The sequence below is a fragment of the Physeter macrocephalus genome, chromosome 6, assembly GCF_002837175.3.
Source record: "Physeter macrocephalus isolate SW-GA chromosome 6, ASM283717v5, whole genome shotgun sequence".
Taxonomy (NCBI): domain Eukaryota; kingdom Metazoa; phylum Chordata; class Mammalia; order Artiodactyla; family Physeteridae; genus Physeter; species Physeter macrocephalus.
The window spans coordinates 66,635,050-66,658,556 of record NC_041219.1 but is presented as its reverse complement, the minus strand read 5'-3'; the positions used below and the strand labels follow the sequence as shown (position 1 = coordinate 66,658,556).

At 36.0% G+C, this 23,507-nt stretch overlaps 2 protein-coding genes across 2 annotated transcripts in view; one reads left to right on the top strand and one right to left on the bottom strand.

The window, feature by feature from the left end:
* Positions 1 to 2,709: 2,709 nt before the first annotated feature.
* CAPZA3 (capping actin protein of muscle Z-line subunit alpha 3) lies at positions 2,710 to 3,785 on the bottom strand. The gene has a single exon (XM_007126980.1). It carries the CDS (start codon positions 3,620 to 3,622, stop codon positions 2,723 to 2,725), a length of 900 nt encoding a protein of 299 aa, XP_007127042.1. The 5' UTR covers positions 3,623 to 3,785; the 3' UTR covers positions 2,710 to 2,722.
* A 1,740-nt stretch (positions 3,786 to 5,525) lies between these two features.
* PLCZ1 (phospholipase C zeta 1) overlaps positions 5,526 to 23,507 on the top strand; it is a 47,910-nt gene continuing 29,928 nt past the window's right edge. The window contains exons 1-4 of the mRNA XM_007126979.3: positions 5,526 to 5,654; positions 15,688 to 15,919; positions 20,118 to 20,319; positions 22,931 to 23,075. Coding sequence (XP_007127041.2) covers positions 5,544 to 5,654; positions 15,688 to 15,919; positions 20,118 to 20,319; positions 22,931 to 23,075 — 690 coding nt within the window. The 5' untranslated portion in view covers positions 5,526 to 5,543. The remainder of the gene's footprint in view (positions 5,655 to 15,687; positions 15,920 to 20,117; positions 20,320 to 22,930; positions 23,076 to 23,507) is intronic.

Below are 23,507 nucleotides of genomic sequence, written 5' to 3'. Positions count from 1 at the left end.
TTTAAATATAAGAGTGTGAGTGTGTGTGTGTGTGTGTGTGTGTGTGTGTGTGATAAATGTTCTGAGAAAAGGTAGTAACTGTAGATTTTCCTGGCTATGCCAGCCTCCATATAAAGAAAGTAACTACCAAATAATATTGTTGTGGGAATGCTTTTAGGTATAGGGTAGCATAAGTTAGTGAAATACCTTTTTTACTCGTTTTGTTTTAAGGTTTGTTGCCTATCAAAGAAAAAATTTGATATTCAATATTGTCAAGATTACTGTGGTGAGCTAGATACCTTTATGCTACCAACTGGATTATAAATTGTTAAATCTTTCTGGAAAGCAATTTGGCAATATGTATTAAGAGCATTAATATGTTCATATGTTTTCAACATGTGATTATAGGGAATTTATCTTAAGGGAAATAATGTAAAATGTGAGCAAAGCTTTATGCACAGAGATACTATAGCCTAATTAATAACAAAAATAAAATGCTAAAATTTTAAATTATGCATGAATAGAGAAATGGTTGTCTTGTTATTGTACATGAATATCATGTAAATAATTAAAATTATTTGCTCAAGGATTTTTAATGATATGGGACAATATTTATGATACAGGAGGTTATATAAAAAGAACAGGATACAAATTTTTATATGCTGTATACCCTTAATATTTAAAACAATTCCATAAAATTGGATGGAAGGAAATTGGCCAACATGCTTTATGCTTTAAGCATTTTCTATGATTTGCACATGTGACTTTTATATCCAGAAATAACAATAAATATTTTTAAAACCCTGTGTTAAAGTGGGTGTTAAATGCTTCTGTGATTGTTCCATAAAACATGAAGCCTTACTCTGGAATGATCTGGAAAATCAACACATATATAACCATAATATCAATTCAAATTTTTGCAAAAGAATTTGTCAGATGGGTATATTTTAGGGCAATGAGAGCAATTTTCTTTGCTGTTTTTCTTTAGAAAGATTTTTCTTAATTTTTTGACATGACAGATGAAGGTCTGTCCTTGGTCTGTGCATGGTGAACCCAGTGAAGTAGTAGAAATGGCCTTTAATGGACAATAGGAAATGATTTCAATTAATAGAAATCAAAGGTGTGTTAGTTGAAGATTAGAACAATATATCTTAAAATGTGGTCCTAGAGTCCCTCTCATTGGAATCATCACCAATAATTGTTTAAAATGTAGATTTTTCTGACCTATTAAATCAGAGTCTGAGGATGGGTACTGGAAAGTTATAGTTTTAATGATACACCCTAGGTAATCCTCCTGAGATTCTCTATGATCTACAAGTTGAGGACATTTTTGCCTAGGATCCTTAATAAACACTTGCTCCAATGTTTATTAAGTAAAATTAGACCTTTTTTCAATTGCATGGATCCAAACTATAAAGCACTTTGCTTCCCTGATAAGTTGGATTTGGGGGCTGGGGCCCATCTACTGCTTGACTGCAGTCTTATTAGAGAGGTTTAGATTTGGATTTCTTTGAGAGCAGACACAAGTGGTCAGTAACATTGCTGGGACTAGTGATAGGGGACAGCTTGGCTAGAAAACAGCAGCCCACCAGTTCCAGTTCCTTTGGGGGTATCCTTTGGGTGAAATGCTTGCCTAGGGCATTTAAGTCATTGCAGGGTAGAGATCACAAGTCTCAAGGAAACAGGCCTCCACAGAGAGCTGCAATACCCTAGAGGTTAAGAGTGTTAGAGGTAGTCACACCCACCACCTACTATGTGCCTGGGTGAATTAACCAACTCAGGTCTTAGATTCTTCTCATGTAAAATGGGGTTACTACTAGTAGCAGCCTAATGATGAAAAATTGTGTGTAAATCATCTAGCACAAGGTCCAGCATGAAATAAGCACTTATATATACTTGTAGTGATGACTTCACAAGAGCTGGACTATATAAGCTTGGGAGTCAAGCTTTTCCGTTGATTCTTCGAAGACCATGTTAGGTATCAGAAAAGCTTGGGGACTGGAGTAATTCCAGATTATTGTGTGTGGGCGGGGGGGTGGCTTTGGGTCCAATAGTCCTTCATATGAGCTAGACTTTTGATATCTGTTGGTTTCATGGAACATCCAACCTTAATGTTACTTATTGAAATCTACCCCCTCAGGGTTGGTGTAGGACTGAACTGAGTTAGGTGAAGTATCATTCGCAGAATGACTTTCATTTGCATACCTTCTCCAGTTACAAAGAAGGTCAAAAGTCATTCCTGCACACACACACAAACACACACACATACACAGCCTTAACCCTGGCCACCTCTATTAATACTTCTGGGGTGCCACATTCTATAAAGCCATTTTAGGTTCTAAAAGTGTTTCTGGCTTTATGATGGTCCCTACCATGAAATACATTTCCATCATCATTTTCTTGACTTACTGGTAAATATTCCTTGAATAAAATGATTTGGTAGACTTGTCCCTAATTTAAACTTGCATCTGGAATTCCCTGGAGGTCCAGTGGTTTAGGACTCTGTGCTTTCACTGCCGAAGGCTCAGGTTCAATCCCTGGTCGGCGAACCAAGTTCCCACAAGCTGTGCGATGTGACCAACCATCCCCCCCTCAAAAAAACAAAAACAAAACAACCCAAAACTTGCATCTGCAAAGTGACAGGCATGTCTAGTGGCTTCTCAACTTCAGGCAAATAACTCTGCCACCCTCCCCGCCCCCTGAAACAAAGTAATCAGGTCAAGACAGTTACCATGAGCAACCTTTATATAATCCAGTTGCATAACACACTTCTTGAATAAATGACGTATCCTAATTTAGGATACATCACCAGATTCAAGTCAGAGAGTATCCTCTGCCAGTCAATATGAGTGCGGGTCACTGGAAGATCTCTTCGAAGAATTCTTCTTAGGGCTTCGTTTGATAACTCCCGTAATTCTTCTAAGACTGCAGCTTGAAATTTATTCTCTTGCTCTTCCACAAGCCTCGCGAAATTTAGAGCCAGTTGAGCTTGGTTAACTACTTCCAAGCTTTCTTTCAGGTCCTTGGAGATTTCGACATGAAGGTTGACACACCTGAAGAAGTGAGCTTGCACAAAAATTCTCCCTGTTACCTGGGTTAGAAATGGATTGACTTGGAAAATCCATTTCGATTTCCAAAGGCCATTCCAGTAATCTCCTGTTTCGTAGCTGTGATCTTCAATGCAAGCGATCAAGAACTCTTTATTTTTCACCGTTTTTCTCAGCACATTGCAGTTCCCCGTTGGATAGTGGTCATTCACATACAGCTTTAAGGCACACAGAACAACAGTCCTCAGGTACTCCATCTCATTCCGAATGATGCCGTGACTTTGGATGTCTTTTAACTGGTTTTGAAGCAGGTCGAATTTGAAAGAAAGTTTGCTCTGGTAGTCAAAAAATCGGTAGTCACCCACTACGTTGTGGTGAGACAGGAGGACCGCATTCCCATCGATGCAGAGTGGGACGTAATATTTTTGGCAGTGTTGGTGGCCTGCACACTCACCTAGATGGTGCATGAGTTTTTCATCACGGATAAGCAGACAGAGATCATCAAAGGCATTTACAAATTCCCCTGGAGGAGCCTGTATTAACAGTCTGAGAATTACCTTTTCTTTCTCTTTCTTACTCAGATCGCTAAGTGACATGTTTGGTTGTAGCAGAAGCAGAGCTTCTGAAATAAAGAGTATTCAAAGATGAGAAGACATTCCATGGGACAACCTTCCCATCAAGGTGTTACACATTCAGCTTAAGATTACCATGTCTGACCATGAAAAAACAGGTTGTCTGGCAAGCTCTGAGTCTCCTGATGAAGTCATAAAGAAGCTTTCTCTATGAAGTATGGAACTTTCAATGATATCACATTAGGTGTTCAGACCAAAAGAAAAACATGATAGTCACCTGACAGCGTGGTGCCCAGCCAACCAGCTGTAAGAATTTTGAAGATTTTAAGAACTTAGCCTTCAGAACAGCCTTCTTCAAAAGTGGTGTGTCTCTGTGTGCGTTATATGTTGTCAGGGATCTAGAGAAGCATCCCAGAGTTTCTAGAAAGTGTCTGGCAACCCTTTGCACCTTTGGGGGACCACAATGGCATTGATGTACAATCAGGCCCTCAGAATAACTGTCCCCAACCCGATGGAAGCACGCTATGCTGAAAGGTTTGAGGGGTTTAAACAAAATAGTAAAAATAAAATGAGGTACGACGGCAGTTCATGGGAAAATGCCAGACAGCAGGAGATGCCTCATTTATAAACATTGTGGGTTTGGAAGTGGTCAGAACATAAGCAAGAAACCAGAAAGTTTTAAGGGCAGTGAAGTGAAGAGACCACATGTTACATATGGTTTCTGTGGGATTTAAGTGTTGAGCTAACTCCAAAGAACAAAGGCAACAAACCACTGTGTTTTCTGCTTTCTTTCTAGAAAAGGGGCACTGGCATCAGTGGATGAGTTTCAAGAAATCCGTCTCCTGCAAAGGGGCAGAGTTAATTATATTTGGAACTTGTGGCAACTCATAATGGGGAGAAACTTCTAAGCGGGGAGAAACGGAGCTACAGGTCATGAAAATATGGAGAACAAATATCCGCTCAGAGTGCTTTCGGTTCCTCTTTCCTCTTTCTTTTGATTTATCCCCTTTCCTTGATTCTTTTCTCATTCTTTTTGAAGAGCCCTGAACTTAAGTTTCTCTCATTTAAGCAAAAACTGCTTCCTTCCCTTTCTGCCCTGAGCTTTTCTGAGTTTCCCTAGCTTCCTGTATCTTTTTCTTGCAATAACATGAGCTTTGCCATATTAAGTCATTGCCATTAGTTTGAAGGGTTTCCAGTTAGTTCTAACAATCTGAAATTGAGTGTGTTGTTGAACAATTTTTACCAATACCTTTAACGATTTTATAGACTGTCGTATTAATTCTTCTTAACCTTAGTTTTTCAATTTGAAGTGTCCTAATTTTTGTAGTTTCTCTGTAGATAATAAGCAAGCTTGATTATTTTCATCTTCTCTTTCATACCAAATAGACACTCACCATGGCATTTTTTTTTTTTTTACTCTTTTTTATGGTCCTTAAAATGTTGCTTTTTGGGGGCATGCGTGTAGCCTGACATTTGGCTAATGTAGTGGTAATAATCATATCAGACATGGTTTGAACTCATTGAATGCCCCCACCTTCTGGAAGTATTAATTTGACCACTTTTCAGATGAGGAAACTAATGCTGAGAGAGATCAAGTGTTGATGTTCAGCTGTCTCCCAAGTTCACGTCTTCAGAAAATAGACTATATTTCCCAAGTAATAGCTTGATTTCTCAAATGTTAATTTTTATTGTTTTCCTGTAATTTTTATTGTGTTATACCCTTTCATACCTTTACCACAGAGTAGTGCCTACTTAGTTTTTAAAAAATATTATTTATCATAAAATTGTTTTCTCATTTAAGCCTGAGATAGACTCTCCTCTGAAAATAAAAACGTTGAACTGAAGAGAGGTAAAATATTCTTTAGTCATTTTAAGTACTTAATGACTTTCTGTGAGAATTTCCTTAACTTCTTTTTTTGGTGTGCTTCGTACATGGTTTTTGTCCATGGTTCGGGAAGACTTTAAATGTGGAAAAATTACCCTAGAAAAAACTCTGAAATTACTTGAAAAATTAGATATTCGGTACAATACTGTTCATGTGAAGTATATTTTTAAGGTGAGATAATATCTGCCCTCTGAACATCCCACCCTAGAAAGGATTTAATCCAATATTGGAAAATGTCGATAACTACTTGGGTGCTTTCTGAAGAAAACACATATGAAAGATTAGTCTCTTAAGAATTAAAGCAATTAATTATGCTAAATATGTTTATAATCAAGACAAAGAGTTTAGGTAAGACATAAAATGAGTTGTTGATAAAATTTGAAATCATGCCAGGTTATTAGTTTAGAACAATCTGCTGAGAATGCAGGAATGTTCACATCAGATTAGGATTGGTCATCTGATTAGATCAAATCATATAAATGATGAAATGGTAAATGGATTGGATGTTAGTGATTTATAGAAGGAATGGGCAATCTTCAGAAAAATTGCATTTTTCTCACCTCAAAGCAGACAAGCCGTAAATTCTCTTTGTTAAAAGAAGAATTAGTAGGAAGGGAACCTGGATCAAGTCTGTCACTAGAGGACAAAGGGAAAGATCATGAAAAAAAAAGAAAAAGCCAAGTGATAGCTGAGTTTTGCACTAAGAAGATGGCAAATTTCTTGGCGAGTCAGGCAAGAATACTAGACTGGCCAGCTCAGATAGTTAGGAAGATAGGCACCCTGAATATGATTTTGTTTCTTGAAAGTGAGTAGCCAGATAACACAATCTGGTTGAAATTGTTACCAACTAATACAAACTGGGAAGCTTGTGTTACCTTACCTGCGAGCTACTCAGCTAGCCTGATATAGTTTTAGGGATGTTGGCAGATGCAGGTTTCCAGTTCAGAGAAAAAAGACAGCTTGGCACTCACAAAAATAGCAACTGCCAGAGTATCAACATTTTGGTGCCATTTCTCCTAGCCCCGTTCCCAAAGTGTGATGTGAGGAGGGTCAGGTGACACGTGCACGCGCGGGTGGGTGGCATTACCTGAGAGGGACCTCAAGTTTAGAAAGCCAGAGCTTTTATTATGGGCTGTAGGCCTGTCTGATCTTTGCCCTGGAGGCTGTCTTTATCATTATTATCCTGGACAGTAAACAAACCTGCAGTTTTCCCCTGGAGGGAGATACTGTCTCTTCATTACGTAAACATCCTTGAAGAGCTAGTCCTGAAGAAAGGTGGTTGGTGCCTCTGCTTAGAAAATAAGCAGAAACACACAGCAGAGGCAACAAGCATTTTTCTCAATAAGATTTAGCCCTCATGTTTACTAACCACAAAGAGGAGGTTCGAAAAAGAAAAGCTGTACTTCTCAGGAGACTGCAGTAAAAGACAAAGAATTCAGAGCAGTTTCTATGAATCCAAGTAGCTTGTGCTGCAATAAGCTATCAGAATTTTAATCAATTCATGTCTAATACCACAAGTGAAGAACACAAGTTTCTGTGAAAGACCTTTACACATAGAATTTTCCCCCAGTGGTATTGCCCAAAGGGAGAAACAGCTATGTGCTTCCAGGTTTAATGAAATTCACATTCAGCACAATATAGAGGTAGTAATATGCTAAATCTGTATCAAATGTGAAATATTGAAAATCTTATTTAGTGATTATCAAGCTTCTTTGAATTATCTGCAAGATAGAGACAGCTGTTTGAAATGCACTTGAGTAAAATGCATGCCATATTGAAAAGCGTCATGTAGAATGCTCAACAGTTATAACAAGTAAATAAATAGCTCATTAATTGAAATTTATGATTATTTGGACATAGCAGGACTGAAGGTCTATTTTGTTTAGCAAAACCTTTTTAAAGTAGCTATGAAAACAATGTTAATTATAGAAATTAGAGGGGCAGAGTTTGCTTAGAATACTTCAAAATACCCTTTAAAATGACCTCAAATACTTTAGAAGCATAAATTACATATAAACAAGGCTGATGATTATGATAAAACATTCTCTTCTATTAAAATAATTCCCCTAGGCCCTCTAATAGAAAATACTTTTTTGCCTTAGGCTAAATTGCTGTGTATGCATTAAAATGTTGATTAAGTAGTATGCTCAGGGAAAATGTATTGGCTAACTGAATTTTCTGGAAAGGTGAAGACTAAGTTTAAACATCTGAGTCTTTTGCTTTAACTTCTGCTGCTAATCTTTCCACACTTCAGGGTACACATTTTAGCCAGAGCAAATAAAATGAATCATAATGAATTTTTGTTTTTGGTGGCCACACACACACACACACACACAAAATGCTCAGCTGTTGTCATTAGCAAGCTCAATGGATGTGGAGATTGTTCAATCTATTAGATTCTAGTTGTATAGTACTCGGCAAGCCAGAAATTTCTGAGCAAATGTCTTAATCTGCAGAATGGGGATACTAATATAGTTATTTTGGAGGATGGTTCTGAATATTAAATAAGATATCATTTGTGAATGTACCTAGTACCAAGCTAGGCATAAAGTAAGCACTCGATAAATATTAGTTGAAGCTACTTCATGATCATTCAAAAAAATATAGAAAATTACGTTACATTCATTGATTTCCTAAGAAGCTGACATAAATTCTGACATGAATTTATTTTCTAAGGTGAAATTTTTTTATAAAATTTGAGTAAAGAACATGTAAATTTATGACCCTGTCAAAATATTGTAAACTTCTTTTTACAAAATTAATTATTGAGTCATGGCTTGAGCAGCAGTTCTCTAAGTTTCTTTTTTATCCTTTACTAAAATTTTTTTGATTGCTTTATTATTATCTTTAATTTGAAGCATGTCAGCTATTTTTAGGAAATATTATGTGCCATTTCAATACATACAGCTAGTCTTAGATGACACTCTTGATTTTTGCTGAGTATGAAATAGTATCCTCTCCAATTTCAAGAATTTATATTATTATAGGACTAACCTTAAGTCTTCAAATTCTCTAAGCAGTTAGCAACCATTATTAAATCTACAGTATGTGCATGGCACTCTGTTAGAAACCGCGATTGTAAAAAATAAACTGTATGTCTCTTTTAAGGAGAAAAGAAATACAGAAATTATTGTTTTAGAAGTAGATTATAATAAATTTCCTAGGTAATACTAACAGGGAATCTGAGAAGACAGAGACTCTAACTTGGGCTTTTATAAAAGATTCCATGGTGGAGGTGGCATTCTTGCTGGACCTTGAGGAGTGAAAAGCAATATGTATAGATCACATTGCTAGAAGTGGTTGAAGAATCAAAGGTAAGCAGCCATGACTTGAGTGTAGGAACGCAAGTTATGGCCAGATGATAAAAATCCTGACTGGTAGGCCGTGGAATTTGGACTTGCTTTCGTAGGCAATGGGTAGCCATTGACATTTTTTGAGCAGGGAAATATTGCATATTTTACGATAAATCTGGCAGCAGTATAGAATGGATTGGGAGTTAGAAGGTAGAGAGATGAGGTAGGATATTTCTCTGCTGCCTCTGCCCTATGAATCTGCAACTTGGGTCAATTCAGGCACTTACATTTGTGTTTTGTTCCACCTCGAGTTTATGATTTCCTACCTTAGTTGGTTCTCCAGAGTCTAAGTTTATTTTTAATCTAATCTGAAAAATAAATTGCACCATATCCTCTTCTAAATGTTACAGTATCTCTTTTAGCAGATAAACTCAAAGAATCCTTTACATTTCTTCCTCCAACTTCTTCAATGTTTCATTGCAATAAATTTTGCCTTCACACCTATTTTGAAAACCTCTTTATTTTGAAAATGCTAAATTCAATGGTTAGCTTCTCCATGCATTTTATTTATCCCTCTTTTCTTAAACGTCTCTCTATTCTAACTCCTAAGACATAACTCTCTCCAAGTTTTTCTTTAAAATTTCATATCGTTCCTCCATCTGTCCTGCTAGCATTCCTCTTCTGTTCTCCTCTTAAAGTTGAGTTCTTAATTTTCTTTCTTTTTACTTAACAAACTCTTCCTGAGAAATCTTAATGAGTCTTTCTCTGCCCCACCCCCAATTTTATTGAGACATGATTGACATACAGTGTTGTATTAGCTTTAGGTGTAACAGCATGATGATTTGATATATGTATATATTATGAAGTGATTACCATGATAAGTTTAGTAGACATTTATCTCTCCACGTAGGTACAAATTTTTTTCCTTGTGATGAGAACCTTTAAGAGTACTTTCTTAGCAACTTTCAAATATATGATATAGCAGTATTATTTATAGTTACCACGCTATACAGTACATCCCAGAATGATTTATCTTATACCTGGATGTTTGTACTTTTTGACCACCTTCATCCATCCTGCCCCTCTTCTACGCCTTAGCTGTTCTCATCCACTTCACCATAGCTAGAGAACCACTAATCTGTTCTCTAGCTATGAGTTCATTTATTTTTAGATTCCACATGTACATGAGATCATACAGTATTTATCTTTGCCCGTCTGACTTATTTCACTTAGCATAATGCCCTCAAGGTCCATGCATGACATCACAAATTACAGAATTTCCTTCTTTTTTATGGATGAAAAATATTATATATATTTATATGATATATATATATATATATATACACACACACACATATATATCTCATATTCTCTTTATCCATGTAGGTTGTTTCCATGCCTTGACTATTGTAAATAATGCTGTTTTTATGGATGAAAAATATTATATATATTTATATGATATATATATATATATATATATATACACACACACACATATATATCTCATATTCTCTTTATCCATGTAGGTTGTTTCCATGCCTTGACTATTGTAAATAATGCTGCAATGAACATGGGGCGGTGCAGATAGCTTTTCAAGATAGTGATTTCGTTTCCTTTGAATGAGTGCCAAGAAGTGAACTTGTTGAATGATACGGTAGTTCTATTTTTAGTTTTTAGAGGAACTTCCATATTGTTTATGACCATTATTTCAACTCTTTATCAAGTAATTCACTTATTTCTGTTTTAATAAGGTCTGTTTCTGGGGTCTTATCTTGTTCTTTTGTTTGGAACATATTCCTGTTTCTTCATTTTCTTTTACTCTCTGTCGGTTTCTGTGCCTTAGATGGACAGCCCCTGTGCCAGTCTTGAAGGGGTGGCCTCATGTAGGAGATGAAACTTATCACTCAGTTCAGCCCTGGTTCTGGTTGTGATAGTCCAAGCAGCCTACTTCATTCTTAATGGCTCCCAGTCACTGAGGGTGTACCAGGACCTGGCAGTGTCTCATAACGGAGGATCAGGCAGCGTCTAGATGCAGGCTGATTGGAAGCTGGACCCTCAGGCAGCAGCTTGTAAAGTGTGCAAATAGACATCTTTCAGGGAAAGACTGGAAGATGGGGGCATCAGTCCATCCCCTCTGAGCGGAGCCCCAGAGGGACTGCCAGCCAAGGACTTTCTCTTTGTTTGGCAGGGTTCTGCTGAACCGTGAACACAAGCCCCACTGGCTGCCAGAGCCAGGCTATCCAGGGGCTTGTCCTCTGGGAAACAGCTTGTGTGCACAAGCTCCTGGCCTTAGGCTACAGTCTCCAAGGTATGCAAATAGGCCTTCTTCAGGAAAGACTGGGACTTGGGTGCTTCTGGCTGCTGTGTCTGTGCAATAGAAGCAGAAGGAAACAGAATGACAAAAGAGAAAAAACCAAGTTTGCCAGGTAGTTTAAACAAGTTTGTCAGAGTTTGGGAAGAAAGTTGCAAGTCATATGAGTTCCTAGAATATATTCTGAATACTTTGTTTTTAGTGTAATTTCAGAGATAATTTTAAATGTTACATTTTATTTTAAAATTTCTTGTTTTGATAGATCAGCTTTCTCATGGTGTCATTTTTAAAGCAGGATTTCATCTTTTTACTAACAAACTGAGCAATGGAGAATGGTAACAAAATGAAAAGGCTTAATTCTGTTTTCTAAAGTGTACTATCAGAATGACTAACAATAGAATTATTTTAATATGTTCTTTTATCCTCCTGTATTCAGCCATTCATTTAAACATATAATCACTAGCCTCCTACTTTAGCGTAGGTCCAGTACCAGGTAGTGGGAATAAAAATAAGAATAAAATATCTACTTTCATGGGGTTCATAGTCTTAAGGTAAAAGATATATTTTAAAATTATACATAAATAATGAAAGAGTTGTTTGGGAAATTTCTTTTTGTAATGCTTGCAAAGAATAACCACTTAATGAGCTTCGTGGTTTTTTTTTTTTTTTTGTAAACAGGAGAAAGATGGCTTCATTACTCTTACTTTATGTTGTAAACTGTAAATGATTAATATGTAACATTTTAAAAAGCTATAGTATTCCCTGCAGTGGGGCCTGAGATTTTGCATATTTTTCTGTAATATGTTTTTAAAAATAGTTTTCCTACTCTCCCTAGCTTTAGGGAGATTTTTAGCCCCTTTATCCAATTAAATGAACATATTTCACCAGGATCATAAAATTGTTTAGGTGCTAGACCAAGTTCTGAAGACCTCAGTCAGGCACTCTTATAAGTACTTAGGATACAAGAAACAGATGACAGACTTCCTGTCTGAGACAATTTGGCAATTCTAGAAGAGAAGTAGGAAAAAAAGGCTTTAATTCCAGTGTAATAAACCCTAGGAGAGAAGAAGGTACAGAATAGTTTAAGAATCCTGAGTAGGACTCTCTAACAAGGCCTGAGGAAGAGACACAGAGGGCCATAAGGGAAGACTTCTAGAGAAGGACACTTTTTCGAGGATTAGTAGAAATTCGTAAGTTAAGAAGTACTATAAAGAAGGGCATTCCAGACAGAAGAAACAGCCTTTACAATAGCAAGAGACAGCTTGATGTTTATACTGCAACTAATTCAGAGCACAGGCAGTGTGAAGTGCAAGGGAGAAGAGGGTGAGGACAGAAACCATCAGTGATGTCTTCAAGGGTCTTGGATTCCACACAATAGTTTGGATTTTGTCCTGAAGACAAAGGAGAAACACTGAGAAATTTAAGAGAGTTAAAGAGATCAGACTTGTATTTGACACAATTTATTTCTGCACATATACTCTCAATACGTGCAATGGTGTATTGTTTTCTCTTTCCTCCCATTGCTTGTTCTTATTGTTTTGGAGTTAGTTCAAATCCTGGTCTACCATGCCTGTGAGACTGGGTACAATTTACATAAGATTTTTGACCTTCAGTTCCCTCCTACAGGGGAGATATTAATACATTGGTACCCTACAAGTTGTGGCTGCTGTTATGTGCCTCAGTTCTCAGATTTGAACCCTCCTTGCTTAGCACTTTTCTTCTTCTTTCTTCCCTTCTGCTGACGCTCTGTCATCTTTCTTCTCCTTATTACTTACCCTTTGTTACTTTCCTTTTCCTTTTTTCTTTCTATCAGAATTAGAACTTCCCATCTTCAGCGATACGATTCTCACCTCTTGTGTGTGGTTTTTCTGTTTTGGTAATTTGATTAATTTTTGACCCTTCATTTCCTTTGGGTTTGATCAATTGTAGCAGTTATTTGGATTTGTGGAATTTTGTTTCAACTTTATATCTCTAATTCTTTCTAGTATCAGATAACAACTTCAATCTTTAGGGAAAAACAAAACAGAACGAGTTACCAGAGGACATTTCAGATGGTCAAGTTTATATCCTGCTTGAAAGAAACAAAATTTTCCTTGCTTAGTGGATAAAGTATATCTTATTGTATGCTGCTATTCAGTAAGATAAAAGTTTTTAATTCATACAATTTTACATGACAAAATGTTTCGGGAATTACAGGCACACTTTGATTTTTATTGACTTGCTTAAGATCTTATGACAAATTATGAGCAAAATGGAGCTAAATTTAAAAAAAAATAATTCTGTAACATTGACTTATGTGGACCTCAAAATCCAGAATTTCAAAACAGTAAATTGAACTTCATAGTCTACTGAGATTATTGATAATATGAATTATTTTTAAGATTATGTAATTTTAAGGTGCTATTATTGTTTAACGAGCTTTGGAGACCCAACTTCTCATTTGATGACCACCGATTCCAACCTTCTTCCCAAGCTTATCACCATCTCATTCCCACTGGGGCTCCATTCCAGCCCCTGCTTCTTCAAGCTGCCCTGTACGTGTAAATTAATGCTCCTCCTTGAACTAAGCTGGTGCTCTTCCTACTTGACTCCCAGCTCAGACTGTTTCTTGGATTCCTCAGATCAAACTCTCTGGTAACCACCAGTGAACTTTTCCTAAAAAAGTGAAGAGATCATTTCCAGCATGTTTATCCTCTGTTGTACCTTAGGGTTGTTTTATAGTTAAATTTGTCAAAAGATGAAACACTAGGCTGGAGGGTGTGAGGGAAACAGACACAGAAAAGACCTAACAATACACTGATATCTCCATCCTCATAGCAACCTGTTGACATAAGTAGTGCTCTCTATCCCCATTTTGCAGATGAAGAGTATGAAGCTCATAGTTTAATTTAGACATTCAAAATCCCACTCACTTTGGAGCTAGGAATATAATGTCAGCTCAGACTGTCTACAGATTGCCAGCTTTTCACCACAATACAGTGGCCCTTTAACACGAGCTTTTTGTACTTAAGTACTTTGCAATGTATTGAGAAAATTAAAATATAAATAGCTTCTTTGGAAATTAAATGTCCTTCTAAGGTGCACTTCCTATACCTCAGTTTTTTATTTGTAAGTGATACTCTAATTCTACTAGTTATTCTAACTCTCCCCAACTCCAGACTTTCTTGACTTCTCTCCCTCATGCATCTAAAATGTTAATGTGTTGAATCCTTCTGACTTCTCTCTTCATAATTTTACTGACAGCTGTTCTTTAGTTTCTACTCACCACCTCCCACCTGGATGGCATCTCCTCTTTTCCCTTACCTGCAGTTCTCCTTCTCTTCCCATCGGTAATGCACAACTAATCACAACTAAATCTCTCCTTTGCTAGTCATTTTCCTACTCAGAACCTCACAGTGATTCTGTTACTTTAAATAACTGGACCCAGCCCACTTTCCTGTCTCTTATCTCATAAAGTTCAAATGTGTATTTTCCAGAACAACCAGGTGAAGCTACTCTTTCTCATCGAAACTGACCTTGTTCGTCCCTCTCCCAGTTCCTTCAGTGATTATGCAGATTCCACTTCCTCAAAGTATTACCACCTATTGCAGCTTCTGTATTTACAGTGATCTTGAATGACTGATTTATTCTGACATTTATGGTGCAGGATGCCTATTGATGACATGGGATTACATACTGTTTGGATGGTTTCAAGAAGCTACTCAAGTAGAGTAGAATAGAAAAATGAAATGTGTAATTGAAAGATAACCTAGAATCCTCATTTTCTCCCATACTTCTTTCCATTCCAACTATGGCTATTGGGTTGTTTCTGTTTTGTTTTGTTTTTTACACGGAGGGTCTTCTTATTTCTGACCATTTCTTTACAAACATCCACCCAGGAATAACTCCAACATGTTCATCTCAAGCCTGTACCCCCCTCCAGATATTTAGATTCATATTTCTGACTCTATAGGACACATGTCCCTGAAAGTTTCATGACCTCTCAGAGTCAACCTTTCCCTCTGCAGTCCTGCACCCCGCTGGATCACCTTTCCTTTCCCATTCAGACCCAGCAGATCTGAAACCACAGGTCTGTTTTCCCTTCATGATGGACCCATGTCCTAGATTTCAGTTTCCAAGTGCCCAAAACAAAGCTTTTGATAGAGGAAACCAACTAGGCAGGGACAAAACAGCCGACTATAATGAGCTCTGTGGGATGGCATATGTCATCACCACAGTGAGGAGAAGGTCTGAGGCAAATCCAAATGGTTCTGGGATGTCCTAAGTCTGGAAGAATCTCTAGCAGCTTAGCCTGAATTCGGGCAAGTCTTTCCAGGTAAAGAACTGCGTAAAGGCTCTAACTCTCCCCAGGGGCAGGATACACTTCTTCACTTAAACTGGGCAGCTCTGGCCACTGGGTTTTAAGTGTTGATGATCCACTAACCTTTCCCCAACTTTGGCACCATTTCATGCAGTTTTATGTATATTATCTGAAATAAGAATCCAATGTAACTTCTTTCCAGTATAAGTTGGTATATATGTTACACAAGTACTCTAACGTCTTCATTTTGTATATTTATTATATTCACAATGTGAGCCCACCAGTCATTTTTTTTAGTAGGACAATGACAGGCTGAAGCAAGGAAGAATCACCATAGAAGAATTTAGAAAAATTTATCGAATTATTGCACACAGAGAAGAAATTATTGAGATTTTCAACACGTATTCTGAAAACCGGAAATTTCTTTTTGAAAAGAATCTGGCCCAATTTTTGACACAAGAGCAGTATATACTTGACATTAATAAAAGTATTGCTTCTGAGATCATTCAAAAATATGAGCCTATTGAAGAAGGTATGCTTGTATTTCAAAGTTTTATCAAATATTTATACGCAAATTATTTTTTAAGAATTGCACTTATTAAATTCAAATTTTTGATTGGGTCAGATTTCTTATGGGTAATATTATATGTTGGCTGTTTTAATTTCATATTTTACAGACAGCAGATGTATCTTTTAGAAAGCTATGTTGTGTAACAGCGGCATTCTTTCATTGTCCAGTTCCTTTCTTTTAGCTGCTTCTGTATATCTCTCAAGTGTTCAGAGATTAGCTTATGCAGGGAAAGCAAGATGAGGATTCTATTACAAGTACTCTAATGGAAGAAAGGGTCTTGATATTCATTAATAAGATAAAAACCCAGGTATAGGCACTCCATTTTTATACACTATCTTATTGAAAAAATATATGAATATTAAATTAGCTAAATGAAAACAATTCTAGGAAAGAATAAAACATTATAAAATCACTAATTTCCTGTTGTGTATACACATAATTGTCTACAACATTTCATAAACATTAAAACATTTTTGCTTTTCTTTCATTTTTTGAATGCAGTCATCTGGTTTAAGTTCAATGACCATTTTGGCTAGTGAGCTGTCGTATAGTTTTTTTTTTTTTTGGTCGTATAGTTTTTGATCTCTGTCTCATCCTTCATTGGCTAAAATATTTCAATTTTTAAATTTATGTTTATTTTTAAATAAAATAAATAATAATGTAATAAAATATGCACAAAAAACACTATTAAAGCATGCTGTTTAACCCTACAGAAATTAATAGAATAGCTCAAAATATTTATCAACAAGGGATATAGGAAAGCCCAAGTTCTGCCTTTGAAAACTGGTTTATGGCCACCAATGCTTAACATATGATAATATGGGTCCTAACAAAACAAGACTTATTCCTTCATGGGCTCGTACATTCATAATTTATTCAAATATTTATCTGTGGCCACCGAGTATGGTTCTAGGAGCTGGGGATACAGTGGAGAACAAGGCAAACTAGGTTTCATACTCCTGATAGGGGTTGGAGGGAGATTGACAATAAATAATTAAACATACAAATGGATAATTTCAGAGAGTGCTATGTACTGTGAAAAAAATAAAATAGAGAGTAGACAAGCATGAGGTCTAGCTCAGGTTGGTTGTTTATTTATTTTAATTTATTTTTTAAACGTCTTTATTAGAGTATAATTGCTTTACAATGGTGTGTCAGTTTCTGCTTTATAACAAAGTGAATCAGTTATACATATGTCCCCATAGGTTGGTTGTTTAGGAGAGTCCTCGATGGGGATGCGATATTTGAACTGAGACTTAAGTGGTGAGAAAGAACTAGACATGTGACAAAATGGGGGAAGAGAAGTGTTGGCCCTGAGTTGGAGAATCGAGGAACAAGAGGAGGACAGTGTGGTTGGAACCTGGAGAATGAGGGCAAAAAGCTTTTGGACAGGGATTGTCATGTTGGTCTTGTTGGCCATAATTAAGATTTTGGCTCATGACTCAGTGCCACGTAAAGACCTTGGAGGCTTTTAAGTATCATGGTGGTAAGACTGAAGATAGTGCTAGTAAGAGTTTGGTCTGATCACCATTAAAACTTTGCAGGTTTGCAACAAGATAAAGAGCTTGCATCAGAACGTAAAACAAGTACATCTCTAAGAACATCTGATGAGTCCAGCTGACTTCTTTCCTTTCAATAGCAAAGACTTTCTCTAAGAAAGTAGTGAATTGATTTAGGCTCTGGTTCAAGCTCTTTATGTCATTGCCACCTGGAAACAACCAGTTCACAGACAAGCACTTTTAGTAGCATTATTCCAGTCAATATTCAAAAAAAAAATTGCCACTGTTACCTGCAGGTGGTAAATTAAAAGATACAAAGGGATAATGGGATGGTGCCAGTGACATCTTGGAATTGTGTTTGTATTTTAACCATAATATTACACTGTTGATCACTTTAGAGACTTATTAAGGTCAATTTGAATTATGATCTTACAGTCCCAAATGCTGCCAAGTTTCTCAGTCTCATCCCACATTGATACTTGACATATGTCAATACCAAATGAGGAAAACCTCATTTTATTTTAAAAATAAAAATCCATGAGATTAACTCTCATCTCAGTCTGGTAGTTTTTAAAGGCATAAGAGGAGTTTGTTTTCTATTCCATTACCAAAGATAGTTACTTAATTAGTTAATAGTTCAAAAGGGCTATAGGCCAATCACTGCTAATTGCACTGGGGAAAAGAATAAATTCATGCAAATCATTACTATTACAATATATGATGCCTTTGCCCCATACACTCACGTTTCTAAATTTGCATAACTTTGAAATAGTTTGCATGACTGTAAACATTTTATGTATTTTCTTCTAGCTTTCATTTTTTAAACCAAAATTGTAAGAGCATTTTGAATGCTGGCTTTTTCACTTTTATGATGTCATAAACATTTACTTATGTCACTATATATATTTTTTCTGATACATTATTTGTAACGGCTGCTTAGTATTGTATCATAGCTTGAGATTTAATTTGTTTCCTCACCCCATTTATTTTGCTTTTATAAATAATGCTAGTGTGAGCATTCTTGCACATCCATCTTTGTCTGAGGCTCTATTTCTGTAGTATAAATTCCCAGAAATAAAATTCTTTGCCAAGGATCACCACTCTCTATTCTAAGGTGAATACTCACACCAACTTTTAATTTGAGGCAAACTGAGTAATCAGCAACAAAAGCAACAGTAACTAACCTTTATAGAGCTAATATATAAAGTTAGTATGCAGGGATGGGTGTTATGATTACAGTAAGTCCCCTACATACGAACGAGTTCCATTCCGAGAGCGAATTTGTAAGTCCGATTTGTTCGTAAGTCCAACAAAGTTAGCCTACGTACCAAGCTAACACAATCGGCTATATAGTACTGTACTGTGTAATAGGTTTCTAATACTTTTCACACAAATAATACATAAAAAACAAGCACAAAAAATAAAGAGAACATTTTTAATCTTACAGTACAGTACCTTGAAAAGTACAGTAGTACCAGCTACATCACTTCTGCTTTTACGCTTGCTTCTGGACATCCTGGGCTTGAAGTAAAGATACTGTACTACTTTATACAGTATTGTACAGTAAAGTATACAGAGGCACAACCACTTGTAGAGGATGCATGCATGTGACAATGCACGCCAGACACGTGAACTAACTTACGTGAGTGGACATGCAAATGCAAGTTCGCATCTTTGAAAGTCGCAACTTGAAGATTTGTATGTAGGGGACTTACTGTACCACCATTCCAAAGATAGGGAGAAGTTAATTAACAGGCTCCTCATATAACAAATAAATGGGTTTAACCCAAGCTGTCTCATTCCAGAGCCAGTGTTCTGCTTAAATAGATAATTTTGGTTTATATGATACTGAGTATAAAAGTTCAGAGATCATTTGCTAAAGATGATAATATGCAAATGACTCAGCAGTTGCATTTCTAGGCATTCACCCAACAGAAACATGTACATATTTGCACCAAAAGACATGTCCTGGTTGTTTATAGCAGAACTTTTTATAATAACCCCAAACTGGAAATAATCTAAATGCCCATCAAGAATAGAATTGATAAACAAATTGTGGTGTACTCACACAATAGAAAGCTATACGAAAATGGGAATAAAAAATGTCTAACTGTGTGCAACCACAAGAATAAATCCTATAAACAATGTCAAGCAAAATAAATCGGTCACAAAAAAATACATATTGTGAGTCCATTTATATAAAACACAAAAACCAGGGAAAACGGAATCTATGCTGCTAGAAGCCAGACCGTTGAATACACTTGGGGGTGTGGTGTGGGTGGAGGAAGACTAGAAAGTTAACAGGAGGCGGTCTTCTGGGGTGCTGCTCTGTTCTGTTCTTTCACCTTGGTGCTGGTTACATAGATGTTTAGCTTGTGGAAATGAATGGATCTATGACATATGTACTTTTCTTGTATGTATTTTTAAAATATTAAAAATAAGAGATGATTAAATAATATATAATCTACTTGAATGTTGATATAAAAGAACTAAATATAAGAACCTTAGAAAAATTTGTTTCCAAAGAAACATTAAAAATAGTATTAATATTAATTCTAAATGAATATTCTAGAAACATACTCTGCTACTAAGTTTTAAAGTGAGATGTAATTTATATACTACTAATGATATTTCTGCATTCTTTTTATTTATTTTCATAGTTAAACAAGCACACCAGATGTCATTTGAAGGTTTTACAAGATACATGGATTCGTCTGAATGTCTACTATTTAATAATAAGTATGAAAGTGTTTATCAAGATATGACTCATCCATTGAGTGATTATTTTATTTCAAGTTCACATAATACGTACTTGATATCTGACCAATTAGTGGGACCAAGTGACCTTTGGGGATATGTAAGGTATTTCGATTTTTAAATCCATTACATTTTAAAGACGTTTGAAAGTTCCTAGTGTTGTCTACCTCAGTAGGTAATAATTCACAGTAAAAGAAGGCTATGCATGTTATAAAAACACATAGGGAAGAGGAATTTTGATTCGTGCATATCTTGGATATCCAATCTTTGGGTGGTTGTATAATTTATTCAATATATTATTATCATACACTTCCCTTCTAATGCTGTCTGCCAACCTCCTCTCCCCAGTTATTGGCCCTCGGAAGTTTCCTGAGCAATTTGGATACTTCGTATAGGAAAACGTGAAGAAGACTTTTAACATCTTATTTAGCTAATCAGAACATCCGGGGTTTCTAAAATAATATGGTTAAAATTAATTCTCAGATATCTCAGTGCTATAAGGAAAACCAACACATAAATTATATAATGTGGCATTTATAGATAATACATATACTTATATGTCAGACAATTTACATAAAGGCAGTCTACGCTGCACCATTAATTTTGCGTTCTACAATGTATCATACTGTTAATACCAGTTTAGTTTCAGCTTCAGTTTAGTCAGTCAGCTGAAGATACAGTGGTGAACAAGATTTTCAAAGTTGCTACACTCATTTGTTCATGAGAATAGGCAGCTAATAAGCAGATAAACAAATCAATATTTTCAGGGACTGATTCATATGGAGAAGATGAACTAAGGTAATTGTGGGGTGAAGGGTGTTACTTTAATTGAAGGGTCAGGAAAGGCTTCTCAAGAGGATATAGTTGTGGTCTGAGTGATGATAAAGAGGAAGTTTCAGGTCTAGTGGAAGGACATGTTAAGTAGAAGAAATAATCAGTGCTTGGCATGAAAGACAGCAAGTGTGGGTGGAAACAAGTAAATGGAGAATGAAGGGAGGTGAGTTTGAGGAGGTATACAGGATGCATTTATGAGGGTCTTAGAGACCATGGAAGGGAGAATGGATTTATTCTAGTTGCATTGGGAAGCCATTGGAGGGGCTTTCCTTGGGATAATATCATAATTTGATTTACTTTTTACTGTGGAGGCAAGACTGATGGTGCAAGAGTGGAGGTAGAAGATGCTTTGGGAAGACATTGTAGCAGTCCAGGTGATGATGATCATTTAGATGGTGAATTCATGAGGCAGCAGCTGAGATAGAGGGCTGAATTTGACATATTTTAAGGAGGCAGAGCCAACAAGGTGATTTACCAGGTGATTTGAAGAGAGGTATGAGGGAAAGAGAGTATCAGGATTTTGGACCTGATAACCTAGGATATGATGACATTATGGACAGAGATGGTAAAGCCTGAGAGAGGAGGCCATTGTAGGTTGTGAGGCAAAAGCAAAAGTTCTGTGATGTCCGTGTTCAGTTTGAGATATCAATTAGTTATCAAAGGGCTAGGTCGGATAGTCAGATGAGTGTATGTGTCTGGGATTTAGAAGAAGTATCCAGAGTGGAAAAATAGGATTGGAAGCCATTGGTATATAGGTGATATTCAAAGCTATGTGATTGGGTGATATTACTTAGGAAAAATCATAGAAAAGATATCTTATAATCTCATGATACCATCAAACTTAGAAATTAATATTGCTTCTCCAGTTTAAAATCTAAGTAAATACATAAATCCACAAACTCAGAAATATATCTATTTAGAATACTGTAAAGATTGCCCCATTCATAGCTCTACTTTTATTACAGAAATTTCTATTCGTACCTCATTATATTAATTTTTTAAAGAGAAACTACACATTTTAAACAGGTTGACTTAGAAATACAGAAAATTACTTTTGAATTCCAAGGAAGTGTTCCACCCATGTGAAAATTTAAAGTTAAGTTTAATTGTATTTCTTCCTCTATTTCCTTACACACTTGTGGAAGATACACTCAAAATGCAAGTCTTTCAAAATTTCTCTACTTATGAGAGGTGGTGTAATGCAATGTTTACCTATTAATGTTTAAGTTTCTGGTGTTAATCTTTCCTCCCTTTCTCTCATATATGATATGAGATAGATATAACTATCTATCTCATATCATATGATAGATATCAGATATCTATCATATGATAGATATAACTTTTTTGTGTCTCAGTTTCCTCCTCTTTAAAAGAGGAAAACTAATATTAACTGCATTAAATATTGTAATCCACAAAAATCCCCTTAAACTTATTTAAGTGGAGAATTTCTTTCCTGAGTGAGAGACAAATTTTCATTATTCGTTCCCACATCATTATTCATTCATTTCACTCAGTGTGAGACAGTGAAAAGTGCCCTCCACACCACTGCTGGGGGAGAGACAACTTTCTTTTACATGCTTCTGAGTAAAAGGGTTGGCATGACACAGTGCAATCCACTCAAAACATTTTTGCCAGGGACCAAACCGTGTAGTTAAAATAAGCAGCTTGGTAAAGGTTGGCTTGATCTAAGGATAAAATTAAACCTATCTAGAGATGTAGCAAGACTCAGTATTATTTAGGTTGTCCTCCATGAAAAATTTTTTTCCCACAAAACTATAGAGGGTTTTGATCTATTAGTAGGGAATGAAATTCATGTAGTATTTTGTTAAAGGTATAACCCATAATCTAGGAATGACCATTTATTTTGTTTAAATTTTACTAGTGCCCTTGTGAAAGGATGCCGTTGTCTGGAAATTGACTGCTGGGATGGATCACAAAATGAACCTGTTGTATACCACGGTTATACATTCACCAGCAAGCTTCTGTTTAAAACTGTTATCCGAGCGATACACAAATACGCATTCATAGTACGTGCATATCTTTGTTAAATTACAATTATGTAAACATAAGATAATTTACTTGTTTCAAAATCCTATAATGCTTGACCTTAGTTTAGATCAGTGATATTTCCAATTGTGGGTTATGATCCACTAGTCAGCAGTGAAATCGATGTAGTATATCATTAAAGGTAGATTTATCAAAGTTAATCTCAGGTAGTAAGGTACATGTGGTTTCATGGAACTTTTAAAAAAAATTTAAAAAATTTTGTATACAGCAGTTATTAGTTATCTATTTTATACATATTAGTGTATACGTGTCAATCCCGATCTCCCAATTCATCCCCCCCCATACTTTCCCCCCTTGAGTTTCATGGAATTTCTAAATTATATAATATATAATAATAATTATATATATATAATAATATATATAATAATAATTATATATATAATATATATATT

Bases quoted from the DNA above. Each gene is read 5' to 3' on its own strand.
- CAPZA3 (XM_007126980.1), bottom strand. From the start codon at position 3,622: ATGTCACTTAGCGATCTGAGTAAGAAAGAGAAAGAAAAGGTAATTCTC.